General features: G+C 44.2%; 1 protein-coding gene across 1 annotated transcript in view; it reads left to right on the top strand.

Annotated features, from left to right (window-relative positions):
• The first annotated feature begins 5,069 nt into the window (after positions 1-5,069).
• AKAP12 (A-kinase anchoring protein 12) overlaps positions 5,070-13,947 on the top strand; it is a 96,560-nt gene continuing 87,682 nt past the window's right edge. Inside the window, exon 1 of the mRNA XM_055311079.1 lies at positions 5,070-5,392. Coding sequence (XP_055167054.1) covers positions 5,222-5,392 — 171 coding nt within the window. The 5' untranslated portion in view covers positions 5,070-5,221. The remainder of the gene's footprint in view (positions 5,393-13,947) is intronic.

The raw sequence follows: 13,947 nt of genomic DNA on the forward strand, positions 1-13,947 counted from the left end.
CACTGTAGCATTCCAGCTGGTCTCTCTTTACATCTCAGGCCGAATTCGTAAATTTTCAGGATGGTTTGAAGGTTATCTAGGTAATTTGGTGGGGACAGGTGATTTGGGGACCCTGCTCTTCCGCCATCTTGCCCCTCCCCCCTAAAATTTTTTCAAAAAAGGATTCAAGTTCATAGAGGAACAGAAAAATCTCTCAGTAATTTACAATGTGTGTTTCTAATGTCTTTCACAAGTCAGCAATGTTGACTTTGAAACCCAAGTTTTCAGCTCTGAAAAGTCCCAAGTTTTCAGCATTTTGCCTGGTACTTAACTCAATAAAAGTCTGTTGAATTAGTATGTTAAAATATAGTTTTTAGGGCAGCCCCGGTGGCTCAGAGGTTTAGCGCCGTGTTCAGCCCAGGGTGTGATCCTGGAGACCCGGGATTGAGTCCCACATCTGGCTCCCTGCATGGAGCCTGCTTCTCCCTCTGCCTGTGTCTCTGCCTTTCTCTCTCTGTGTCTGTCATGAATAAATAAATAAAAACCTTAAAAATAATAATAATAAAATATAGTTTTTAAAAATATTGGATACTTACAGGACCTGTATAGAATTTATGAAAAGATTTGAAGTTATGAGGATTACAGTAACTTGGTCAGCCCTAGTGAGTAGGAACCTTCTGGATACTTTCGGATACCCTCCAAAAATTTGTCTGGAGAAATCTCTCTATATATTGGGCAAATCATTAACCACAGTTCTAATCATAAGTGGGTGGAGAGCAGCCTAACCCTAGAAAAATGAGGAGTCAAAGCTATCCTGGCTTATTGGTGACTGCATTTCAATTGTATTCATACATTTGTTTGTTTAGATTTAGAACATCTTGAACAAAGTGTGGCAGTTATGTCAAACTAGTTCTCAGTGAAAATTCCTTTTTTTTTTTTTAAGTTTTATTTATTTAAGTAATCTCTACATCCAACATGGAGCTTACATTCACAACCCTGAGATCAAGAGTCACAGGCTTGAGACGCCTGGTGGCTCAGGGGTTTACTGCCTGCCTTTGGCCCAGGGCATGATCCCGGAGTCCTGGGATAGAGTCTCACGTTGGGCTCCCTACATGGAGCCTGCTTCTCCCTCTGTCTGTCTGTCTCTCATGAATAAATAAATAAAATCTTTTCTTTTTTTTTTTTTAAAAAAGGAGTCTCAGGCTCCTCTGACTAAGCCAGCCAGTGTACCAACACAAAAATGAAAAAAAGATATATATAGTAACTTCTCTCAACCCCGCTACCCTTTTTTGTTACTTTAGCTTAATCTTAGATTTGGGTCAGGAGCCAATCTTAAATCTTAGTAAATGAAACAGATATACAAAAATCTGGCTTAACCCAAAGCAATAGATTTCTTCAAGTTTAGAAATTTAGCATTTGGCTGTATTTATGATGTATGTCTACAGTTGGTTGATCTTTGAACTTCTGTATATTGAACTTTTTCTGTAGCTTCTATATGAATGTTGGATTATTAGTCATGAAAAAAATAAAATTGTTAATTCTTATAGTTTTCTAGTTCATAATTAGCCAATTCAAGAGAGGAGAGGAGGAATTGGGCTCTTAGGTGATATAGATATTTTGATGTAAGTAATTAGCTCAGAAAAAAAGCAGATTTATTTAGTGAATACAATGAAGTAATATGTGGTAGTTTCAAGGTTCAAAGTTGAGTTTCCATGTTCTAAGTGAAATTGCCTGAAGGCTTTGTAGCTAGAGAATGAATCTGTGAGGGTAGAGTTAAGTGCTGGTTTTAAATTATTTCAATAATTATAGTAACTACTGCCTTTTCAGGGGGTCTGTGTTAACTCAGTGGTAAAATGTTTCACATTTGTGAACTCATTGAAAACATATTTGAAGATGTTTTGGTACATCACAAGATGCCCAGCTATGACTTTAGCTTTTATTGGTAAATCCTGTGTGATCTGTCTTTCTGGGGAAGTTACGCATGAAGCATACAAGTTCAGCCTGCTGTACGGGCAACGTGTGTTTGTTTTTCAGAAATCTTAAACTGTTTTTATGAGAGTATCAACTCTCTCAGGGAAACGACTCAACCACCAGCTGCCCCATGGGGGACGATGTGTGGGACACCTGTGTCCTGCTGTTTGGAAGAGAAAGGGCCGCTGGCCAGAATTTGGGGTAACTGACAGCCTTGGACTGAGAAGTGGAAAATCGAAAACAGCTGCCTTCCTCTTTATCGTTGATGCTAATCCACGCAATTCTAAAGGTATCTCCAAAACCCTAAAAAAAGAAAACCTTGGTGACTTGACTTAGAGCCTTGAGGGGAAAGCACAGTAACTCTGCTTGGTACCTAAGAGGCATTTGATAAATATGTGTTGAGAAATAAAGGAATCAGACACCTGGCTGGTTCAGTGGGCAGAGCATGCAACTCTTGACCTCAGGGTTCCAAGTGTGAGCCCCAGGCTGGGTGAAGAGATTACCTAAAACAATACAACCTTAAAAAAAAGAAAGAAGGAAAAAGAAATGGATGAAAGAAATGAATATAGTGCTCTGAATAGCATATGTTCTATTATACTGAATGTTCTAAATAGTATATCCAAGAGGTTGGGACATGTCATTGCTAGGGATAATAAATAGCACAACTACTCTTCTTAACAAAAATGACAGTAACTCCCCAGTTTACAAGTAAGACGGAAGAGGATTCTTTGGGCAGTCCAGAAACCAAAGGTGCTTGTGTGAATCTTTTTGTAGATGTTTGTTTGTTTGTTTGTTTGTTTCTTTCTTTCTTCTTCTTTCTTCTTTTTTCTTTTTTTCTTTCTCCTTCTCTTTCTTTCTTTCTTTCTTTCTTTCTTTCTTTCTTTCTTTCTTTCTTTCTCTCTTTCTTTCTTTAAGAGCCTGTTATTCTTAATAACTCCTTATCAGGGAGCTGTTTCAGGCAGATTAGGGAGTACTAGAATGTGTGTATTTCTTCTTAAAATAAGGTTTTGCCTGGGTGCCTGGCTGGCTCAGTTGGTGGAGCATGTGACCCTTGATGTCAGGTTTGTGAGTCTGAGCCCCACATTGGGTGTGGAGATTACTTAAAAATAAAATCTTTAAAGAAAATAAGATTTTGCTTTTAAAAAATCAGAATATGAGCATTTTCATGGCCTGAAAAATAAACCCAAAGCAAGCAATTGCTAATCTAGGCAGACACTGGTGATGTCTTCCTCAGCTTGTGTGTTGTATACTGTTGGCTTGAAACCTATGACCTTGTAATTAGAGGCTCTGAAAATTTGAAAGCTCTATGTGAAAAGCTTTGTTAAGAATTTCCCAAGAACTGAATAAGTATAATCTCACAGAATGGGACATTTTGATAGTGTTTGTACTACTTACTGATACATTTTCATATGTGCTGACGTTAATCATTCTCAATAGGCTTTAGTAGGAGGTTTAGCCCTTGGTATCTTAGGTGAGGCCTTAAATGCCGCTTTTCACAGATAACCCCGAGAAGAGAGAACACACTGGAAGCGTCCTACAGAAGGGGAGTGAAGTGTTGTACTCAAGCTCAGTGTGGGATGAATCCTGTCCTTTTTGCCTACCAGCTGTGAAATCTTGAGCACCTGATGTAATTTCTCTGGGCCTACTTGCCTCCGCTCCATTGGTAAAATGGGAATGATAGGATCTATCTCCTAGAGTTGTTGTAAGGATTACATATGACTAGATGTGCAAGGTGCTTTGAACAGTGCCTAGAACATAGTAAGTACTGGAATGTTTCCTAAGTAATAAGAATTTAAGTTGAAATGGATGAAATGCTTAAAAATCATGAAGACCAACCATTTTGCAAATATATTGCTTAAGAAGCGATATATTCCGGAGCAGGTGGCCCTTATGTACTTCTTCAACTAAAAATGATACGTTTAGAAAAATTTTATGCTGGATCACCATATGCCGTTATACTACATGCCACAATTAATTAGGCACAGAATATTCTACCGCTGAACTCACTGCTGGCTGACATCAATTCTCTACTAACCTGTACAAACACTGAGTATGGGACATTTATATGGCATCTCGTGTGGATATTCCGAGGTTCTTCATTCTTCCAACTGTTTGAGAAAACTAAGGCACTTAGCTGTCACTTAAAACGGGGGATGATCTTTCTTTGAGTCCTACCAGCTTCATGCTTAAGCGCCAAGCAATCCAGCTAAGAATCTGATTCCGTTCAAATATGTGTCGGCCGCGTTCTCTATCTGTTCCTATATTCAAGAGTACGAAGGACGAGAATGCAAGCCAACCGGGCTGATGCTCCTTAAAGCCTTTATCCGTGGAGAAGTCCTGACGGCAAATGAACCGATCAGTGTCATCGTGTCTCCGCCTGGCCGCGAGAAGTGGCCCGGGCGTCCAGCATCCCGCCCTCCAAGGGGGACCGGGCCATTTCCAGTCACAGTCTCACTTGCCCGAACTCCCCGGGGACGGAGGGCGGCCGGTGTCGCTGATGGCATCGCCTGACATCACCGGTTCCGGACGATAGGCGAGCGCCGGGCCCACCTCATCCGTGGCCTGACTGCGTTAACCTCTCGGTTCCCTGCTCCTGCCACGTGAGGTGTCCTAATATGGTCGGAGAAGCCGGGGAGCCTTAGCCTGTCTCCGGGCCGGTGAGGAGGAGGCTGGGACCAGCCGACGATCCCACGGCCCCAAGGAGAGCCGCGGGGGCTTGGGGTCCGCCTCGGGGCGACTGGAAAGTGCGCTGCCGCAGCAGCTCTGCCTTGGGTTATCAATCATCTAACAAACCTCCGCAAATCCAATCTCCCCTGGGGGCCTTCCGGCCTCCCCTTCCCCTCCGCAAGCCTGGGCGTCCCCCCGGCTGGTGTCGCCGTGCGGGGACCGGGAGGGCCCGCCGGGACCCCGGCTGGGGCTCGGGCGCGCCTCTGGTCCCACGGCCCGGGGGGAGATAGATGCTGCTGCAAGGCGTGTCTGGGGCTGCGCTCATGTGATGAAGCGAGGGAAAAACAAGGGGGAGGAGGAGGAGGAGGCAAAGAGGTGGCTTTTTTTTTTTTTTTTTTTTCTTTTAAGGAGTTTGCCGCGAGCGCGTCTCGTTCATTCGCAGTCTGGGCGCGTTCGGAGGAGGACGGCGGGAGAGGAAGGCGCTCCCGGGACCTCGCGGGCGCGCGGCTTCTGCTCCTCTCCGCGTCCCTGGACCCGCGGGAAGCCGCAGCCGCAGCCGCAGCCGCAGCCGGGCGCCTGGGCGCGGGAGAACCGCCGGGGAGCCATGGGTGCCGGGAGCTCCACGGAGCAGCGCAGCCCCGAGCAGCCGGAGGCGGGGAGCACCACGCCGGCCGAGCCCCAGCCCGGCGGCGGCGGCGGCGGCGGCCTTGCGGCGGAGGCGGCTCCCGGCGAGCCGGGGGACCCCGCCATCGCCGCCGCGGACCCCGCCACCAAGGTACGGGCGCGCCGGGCCACCTGCCCCGGGGACGGGGGTTGGGCGGGGGGCGGCGTGAGCCCCCGCGGTGTCAGCCGGCGGGAACTTCCCGGCGCGCCCAGCCCATCTGCCAACTCGGGAGCACGTACCCCTGTGTCCAGCTTTCCAGGGTCTCACGCGCCGGGGCGGGACCGGAGCGGCGGCGGGCGCGGCGGGCTTGCATCTTTGTCGCGGGTCTCCGGGGGACGCGACTGCGCCATCCGCAGTAATAAAACCCGCCCCCCGCCCCCCGCTCGCCCAGCCTTTCTCCGCGCTCTTCCGGTGGGGGCGACCCAGCCCGAGACTCGCGGGCTGCGCGGGGGAATCCGGGCGGGGGGGGGGGGTTAGGGACCCGCCCGCCGAGGGTCCCGCGCGCCCCCCCCCGCCCCTCCCCGCCCCTCTTTCTCCCGGAGGCGGAAAGTCAGCTGTGGGGCCGGGACCCGCGGCGCCGCGTGGCGAGCCAGCCCCGTGGGTGCCCCGCCGCGTGCGGTCCTGGCAGCGGCGGTGCCCGGGGCCACCGGGTTTGGTACCCAGTGCTGCGGCGGCCCGCGCCGACACCGCCTTCCTGGTGCGGAGAAAGCCTGCGGTGCAGCTCGCTCGGAGCCAAAGAAAACCTGGGCAGGCGCTGCCCTTCCTGAAGGGGTGACAGGTTTCGCAGGCGAGGCAGGGTCCTCCCCTTCGCTGCGTTCGCGGCCCGGGGGCTCCCGTGGATGAGCCCTCCGGGGAGTCGCCGCGAGCTCCCCGGGGATGCGGCCGGAGGCGTCCGCCAGCCTTCCTGCCCCCTGCCTCGGGACGCAGTGCTGAACCTCCAGAAACTGTGTATTTTATAGTCTTCTGTCTTCAGAGCTGAAATATTTCCTCTGGGCCAACTACAGCCGCCAAGACTGTGACTTGTGTGGATCGTTGTATTTTAGATCTATTTTCCAGCAAGTGTGTTCGTTAGCAAGGCGTCGCCTAACCTGTTTTGCGATATCCTGATAGGAAGATGGTGGAGGACTTATGCTCATATATTAAAAAAAAAAAAAAAATCTGTTTTACATGGGTTGGGGAGATGGTGGATGACTTACATATTTATGTTTTGTTTTTTTTTTAAAGACCCATGTTTTACACGGGTTTATTTATTTATTTTTATTTATTTTATTTTTTACACGGGTTTACAACCTGTGTTGTATCCGAGGATACAAAATGGGAGGACTTGTAGATGTTTACAGTGTGAAAAACACCCCTCCCCCCCCCCCTTACAATCTAGGTGAATTTCACAGAACTGTGACCTCATTGCCGTGACCTCTTTTAGCTGTCCTAGTCTAGTTTGGGCGGAGAGACGGCTCTTAATTAGATTACTTCTAGTCTTTAATTTATAACTACTTGTAAAACCCATGGTCCCTAGAGCTATAGCTACTACCAAGTAAAAACTGCTGGAATATCTAATTTTCTAAGACATGCCAAAGCTTTGGGCATAAATAAGGTGCTAGCCCGTTGAGGTCTAAGTCACATTTTAATACCTACTGTACATCACCTTTTGATGCCAACTACTGCCAAAATGGCCACATAACCAGTATTTAGGATCTGGTAGTGAACGTAGTTTTAACGTGTAATTGCTAAAAGCTTGCAATTGGAGACATTTTTTTTTTTCCCTTGGTTTTTACTACTTTCAGGTCTTCTTAACAGTTCATGCTGAAATAGGATACTTGATCCCTTTCCTGGAAACTTGAGTTTGTTCATTTAAAAATATTCCTTCCGTTCTTTTTGTCCTTCTGCCATAACCTCACCCTCCCTCTTTCCTAGTCACCATCTTGAAGCAGCCAAGCAACCTCCTTGAAAAAAAAAAAACCTACTTAAATAACATCTAGACTATCATTGAACTCTCTGGCACGCTGCCCAGTTATCAATTTGGAGACAAATCAATACACTTACATGTATCCTTGGAAAATGGTGTCGTTTTTCATTTCAACTAGCAAAATTTATTACACAGGTTTTCAAAAGTCCTTTTGAAAAGAACTCCCTAATTAAGAATGACTCAGCACATAGCTCTTGCCTCCCCTCTTGGCCCTGTGAAACTTCAGTTGCTGACCCCTGAGTAATCCCATCTGCCTATCCAGGCTCCTGTAGTACCCCTGACCCATCCTAGCAGTTTCTACATTTGTGGGGTAAGTGTTCATCTGGTTCTGGATGCTCCACAAGAGCATGGACCCCCCCCCCCCCATGCGTTTCCCCAAGTGTTCCCCCATGTGTGTCATGCTCCTGGGCATGGAGGATAATATTAACTCTCTGGTTTTGATTGGATGTTGTCAAGTTGGAAATACCTTGGGCCATCTCCTTTTTCTACAATTTAACCTTTGACTGTGTCCTTATTGTGCTCTGTGTCATGTATCAGATAGTGCCTAAACCAAATCGGCCCTGTTATTAATAGACTGAGGAAATATTTTGGCAAAAAATGCTGATTTAGGGTCTTTGGTTTCTACTTTTCCAGAAATAAAGTGGCTTGTTAGCATTGCAATTTCGAATTGTCTTTAATCTCAAATAGACAAAATATTATAAATGCAAGTGGCTCAAGTGAGGCCACTTCATACATTAAATTAGTCCTGAATTAGGTACCTGGGTGGCTCAGTTGGTTAAGCATCTCCCTTAGGCTCAGGTCATGATCCCTCAGGTTGTCATCCTGGGATCCAGCCCCTGTTGGGCCAGCAGGGAGTATGTTTCTCTGTCTAACTCTCCCGTCTGCTCTGCTTGTGCTCTCTCTCTCACGCTCTCTTTCTCAAATTAAAGAAAAAAAGAAAAGACAACCTTTGAATTAGATATGAATCGCATCTTGAGCTATCTTGATTGGATGTGTGGACATTTGGAGGTTTAGACTAATACAACCTCCCCTTTCCTGGTAGAGTGCTGATCATTAACTAAAGGCTATTAACAGATTTTTTTCCCCCTATCTAACTAGTATTTATATCAGTTGCCTGCTGCCTATTTAGTAATCCAGTTTACTTTTTTTTTTGGTAAATTGTAGTTATCTGTCATTTACTAAGTACTCAGCCCTCAAAAGACATTACACTAATTGAATATCATTTCTATCAGATCAGATGGAGTGTAAAAAACCTTGATTACTGAAGCCTAACATTCAGGCACACTGAGGTACATGTCTTGGGTTTATCTGGTGTATTTCTTTTCATTTATTTATTTATTTATTTATTTATTTATTTATTTATTTATTTAAGATTTTATCTATTTATTCATGATAGACATAGAGAGAGAGAGAGAAAGGCAGAGACACAGGCAGAGGGAGAAGCAGGTTCCATGCTGGGAGCCTGATGCAGGACTCGATCCTGGGACTCCAGGATCACTCCCTGGGCTGGAGGCAGGTGCTAAACCACTGAGCAACCCTGAGATCCTATCCTTGGTGTATTTCAGTAAAATGGAAGGAGTCTTATCTGGTGTATTTCAATAGAATGGAAGGAGTCTTATCTTACAGTCAATCTTTTACAGTCTTATATGTGTAAATTCTGGGGGGTGATGGTGTGATCAGTTATTTGCTAGGTTTAATTTTGAGACTGGGCCATTTTGGCCACTGCAGGGGTGGAAATATAGACTACCTAAATGCAAGTAGCAAATAGAGGCTCCTGTTCCCCAATCACCTGTTTTTAAAAGTTTGAAAGAATATTTTCACTCAGATGTCAATATAGCAATATAGGGTGGAACAAATTTACTTACAGTCTCTGGCAAATCTTGATTTCTTGAGCCAAGTTGTAAGTTCAGTCTGGACAATCATAATTCTGTGAATTATTTCTGTTGTATTTTCTGCTCAGTCAGTGACTTCAGAGCTGAAAATGGAGCAGTGGTCAGTTGCAACCATGAGGCCCATGGGGACTATTATTCTATGTCCTTCTGGCTATGGTTCCATTAAAATTTTTAGATTTTTAAAAGATTTTATTTGTTTGCCAGAGAGAGAAAGCATGCGCAAAAGCAGGGGGAGCTGTAAGCAGAGAGGGAGGGAGAAGCAGACTCCCCACTGATCAGGGAGCCCAAGAAGGGGCTCGATTCCAGCCCTGGGATCATGACCTGAGCCAAAGGCAGACACTTAGCTGACTGAGCCACCTTGGCGCCCTCCCTATGGTTCTGTGAATCACCAAAACATAAAGCTGTACACAAATAGAAATCATCTGATAGGTAGATTTAAGGATATGTTTGCTCTTTATGCACTAAAACAGACAACTGAACTGGCCAGCTGCATTTCATATTTCTTCCCAGGCTGAGATAGGATACTTTGTCCCACATGTCTTCTGTTTACAGAATGGAATGGAGAACGACAATGACCTTAGTGTGATTATGTCACCGGTTTTATAATAAAAGGGCCAGAATTTAGGACGATTACGAGAGAATTAAATATTTGTTAACAGTGGTGTGTGTGTGTGTGTGTGTGTGTGTGTCTACCTGTGTTCCTGTGGCTTTCCCCCAGATTACAAGAGGTGCTGCTTTGTGAGTAGAACACAGTCCAAAAATTGGAGATGTGGTAGGAGAATGATCATTTAGGAGACATAGATTGCAGTGCCACCCCTTTAATCCGTTATAGGTTATCCCCGTAGGTTAGTGGATGTGTGAAATCCGTGAAGATTTCCATTTGAAATACTTCTATAATGAAGAGGCCTCAAATATGCATCCTTTTGAATCTACTTTAGGTCTGCTAATGTCTGCTTTGATCACTTGAAAGCAATTAGAATAAAGATTATTCTAATTTGGTATTTTATAGGATAATTAATAAAACAGGGATACTTGGTGGCTTGGTTGGTTAAGTGTCTGCCTTTGGCTCAGGTCATGATCTCAGGGTCCTGGGATGGAGCTGCACATAGGGTTCCCTGCTCAACGGGGAATCTCCTTCTCCCTCTGCCCCTCTCCCTGCTCATGCTTTCTCTCTCTCTCTTAAATAAAATCTTAAAAACAAAACAAAACACAGAAATAACATGTTTTGCTTTAAAAAGGCATTATGAAATTATTTCTTTTTCTCTATCAGCTTTAACACATTCAGTCTTATAGAATACCACTGAAAGGAAAATCAAGCTACATGGTGCTTATCCTAGTCCTCTATACTTCTATATGCTATAGTCCATTCATGAAGTGAGAAACTAGAATATATAGCAGTGAGAAAAAGATATCAGTACTTTTATCTCATGAAAAAAGCCAAACTGAATATCCTTGAACACAATTCTTTGTTCTCTTATAACCTGAAAAAAATTATAATATAGAATGTTTCATTTTCAAATAATGGAAAAATATGAAAAAAAAGCTGTGTTTGGAAGAGAGAGGCACTGTATATTTTTTAAAAATTTTTCTTTTTTATTTATTTTTAATTTTTATTTATGATAGTCACACACAGAGAGAGAGAGAGAGAGAGGTGCAGAGACACAGGCAGAGGGAGAAGCAGGCTCCATGCACCGGGAGCCCGATGTGGGATTCGATCCCGGGTCTCCAGGATCGCGCCCTGGGCCAAAGGCAGGCGCCAAACCGCTGCGCCACCCAGAGATCCCGGCACTGTATATTATAAATGTAAACTTCTTTAAAATTTTCAAAATCTAATTATAATGGACTTGCCCGTTTAGATTTTATTTTTTTTAAACTATTTTTTATTTTTTATTTATTTATGATAGTCACAGAGAGAGAGAGAGAGAGAGGCAGAGACACAGGCAGAGGGAGAAGCAGGCTCCATGCACCGGGAGCCCGATATGGGATTCGATCCCGGGTCTCCAGGATCGCGCCCTTGGCCAAAGGCAGGCGCCAAACCGCTGCGCCACCCAGGGATCCCCCGTTTAGATTTTAGATAATTTTCTTGCAAATTAGCACCTTATTAGAGATTCTAAGGGTAGGGTTTTGTATGATCATCCTCTTGTTTTGTACTTGTTTTGTACATCTAATAAAAGGATTAAGGTGAAGATGTTAATCTATAATAATTTCAGTGATACATACCTTCATATTTCTTATCTTGAATAATTTATTTAAACATATAATCTGACTTTCTTGAATCACAAAGTCTTCATAAGATCAAAAGTCCTTCTTGTAATAATTTTTATTTAAAAGCATTACAGGGCAGCCTGGGTGGCTCAGCGGTTTAGCGCCGCCTTCAGCCCAGGGCCTTATTCTGGAGACCCGGGATCGAGTCCCATGTCGGGCATAACAGGATTTATTTAGTGTTTATTTTTATTTTTTTTATTAAGTAAAATCTATGCCCACCGTGGGACTCAAACTTACAACCCCAAGATCAAGAGTCATACCTTCTCTGGACTGAGCCAGCGGGGTGCCCTTAATATTTTATTTTTATAAAAAAATGTTAATGGTTGAGAACTTTGATTTGTAGAGTATGGTAAAAGTAAAAACCTCCTATTACCTCCTCATCCCCCAAGCATTCACCCCGCTGGCTGGTAAAGAAGCGAGCTTGAGTAAAAAGGTGGCTCAGGTACTACTCGTATTTACTCATTCCTTCCCAAATTCATAAATGGTCTTAATTTTATTTGCTTGGACAGGGACCTACTTCTTTAGCAAACAATTTTTAAATTTTTCCTCTGGGAGCAGTCTAAAATCATCCAGTTGCCAGAAATTTCTTCCTACTTCTGATCCATGAAATTTTGGAACCTGGGCCTGGGACTGGGGGCAGCAGAATTCCACTCCTGGGAAACAATAGGCTGAAGGCCTTCCCTTGGGTTCTGTTCTTCTTCTCATGACAAACTACAGCCTGCCTCTGTTAACTGGAATAAATGTCCTTTCCCAGAAAAAAAAGTAGATGCTCCAAAGCACAGAAACTAAAAGATCTTTCCCAGACCATGTTAGGCTTCTCTTAAGACAAGCATTCATGTAAGTTTAAAGGTTTCTGTCTTCCATGCAGCTTGTCTGTGATCTTTTAAAAAAGGAGGGAACCAAAAAAAAAAAAAAAAAAAAAAGGAGGGAACCCTGTGGTTTCATTCTGCCCAGCTTTACTCCCCATTTTAGCAAAATACCAATTTTATGTTTGATTTGTAAAATAGATAAGCCAAAATTTAAGAAGGGGAGATGATTGCAACTCATTGGCTGATTTTTTTTTTTTTTTTTAGATTTTTATTTATTTATTCATGAGAGACACACACACAGAGGCAAAGACACAGGCAGAGGGAAAAGCAGGCTTCATGCAGGCTCCATGCAGGGACCCTGATGTGGGACTTGATCCTGAGACTCCATCCTGGGACTCTGGGATCACACCCTGGGCTGAAGGCGGCGCTAAACCGCTGAGCCACCCGCGCTGCCCACATTGGCTGATCTTTTGTTATGTGCAGACGTTGCAAATCTGACTGTACAGTTGAATCACCTGGGAGCTTTTCAAAGACCCCATCCTAGGTGCATTGAATCAGAATCCCAGGCAATGGACTTACTGCTCATCAGGTATTCTGATGTGCCTGGTGTGGCTATCATTGCCTTGAGGAAGGGGTACAGGATGTAGGAGTCAATAGAGGGCCAGGGAGATGTGTTTCAGGCCAACGTGACAGCATAGGTTGACCAAGGTTGGATCCTGTATGGGAGGGAGAGTTTGAGATGATGTTGGGAGAGTAGGACTCCCACCACACATTTTCAAGAAAAAACAAAGGGAAATATTTCTCCTACATAATTTCATCCCTTTATTCTACTGCATTGAAAACAAGTGTGCTGAGAGTAGAGGCTTTTCTAAATGGAATGTGCTATTCAGGAAAAATAGATGTTGAATTCAATGTGATTATCTTTTCTGAGCAAGAAGGAGCTGCTTGTCAGTGTTCATTTTCATTTCCACCTGATGCCTCTTAAACCTTCCCTCATTTATCAATTTACAGCTTCCACTGTGCTGGTAAGTAGGGAGTAGCTGAGAGCTCAGTGAATGGTATTTGGCTGGTCCAAAAATCCTTGAAGAAATCTTAAAACCTAACCAAGTGGTTGCAGATCAGAGTAGGGTTCTGGCTTTGCCCATCCTATATTTACTAGTTAGTCTTGATTGCATAAACATTCTATTAGCTTCTGTACTACAGGCACTGTACCAGGAAATGGGGATACACAGAGTGAGCTCCAAGAACTGAGGACTGAACAAGTCACAAGCTTTTCTTTCCACATATTTAGCTCCTGAATCTGCTAGAAACGAATTGTTTTATATCTGGAGGGAGAGATCCAAATTTCATTTTCCACACCGGTTACCTGTTGTTTCCAGTAGTATCGATTAAATAGCACCTCCTGTTTAAAATTTAAGTTTCCAAAAAAATAAAAAAAAAATAAAATTTAAGTTTCCGCACTAGGCATAAACCTGCTATTGTTTTTTTTTTCTCTCACTTTAAACAAATTCCCTACTGTGCTTATTTGTAGAGTAAATTAAATGCATTAAGGGAGTGGCTAAAATGTAGTCAGTTGTAATAGCAAGCCTGGAGTTTAAAATACTTTTATATTTGACATCTTAGGTGTTACCTATAGAGGCCTCTTTGAGGCAGCCGGCTTGAGCAGTGGAAACTTGTTCAAGGCAAAAGGGCCCACAGCTGAATCCAGACGGGCCCATCGGGTGACCCACCTCA

The sequence above is a fragment of the Nyctereutes procyonoides genome, unplaced genomic scaffold, assembly GCF_905146905.1.
Source record: "Nyctereutes procyonoides isolate TBG_1078 unplaced genomic scaffold, NYPRO_anot_genome, whole genome shotgun sequence".
Lineage (NCBI taxonomy): Eukaryota > Metazoa > Chordata > Mammalia > Carnivora > Canidae > Nyctereutes > Nyctereutes procyonoides.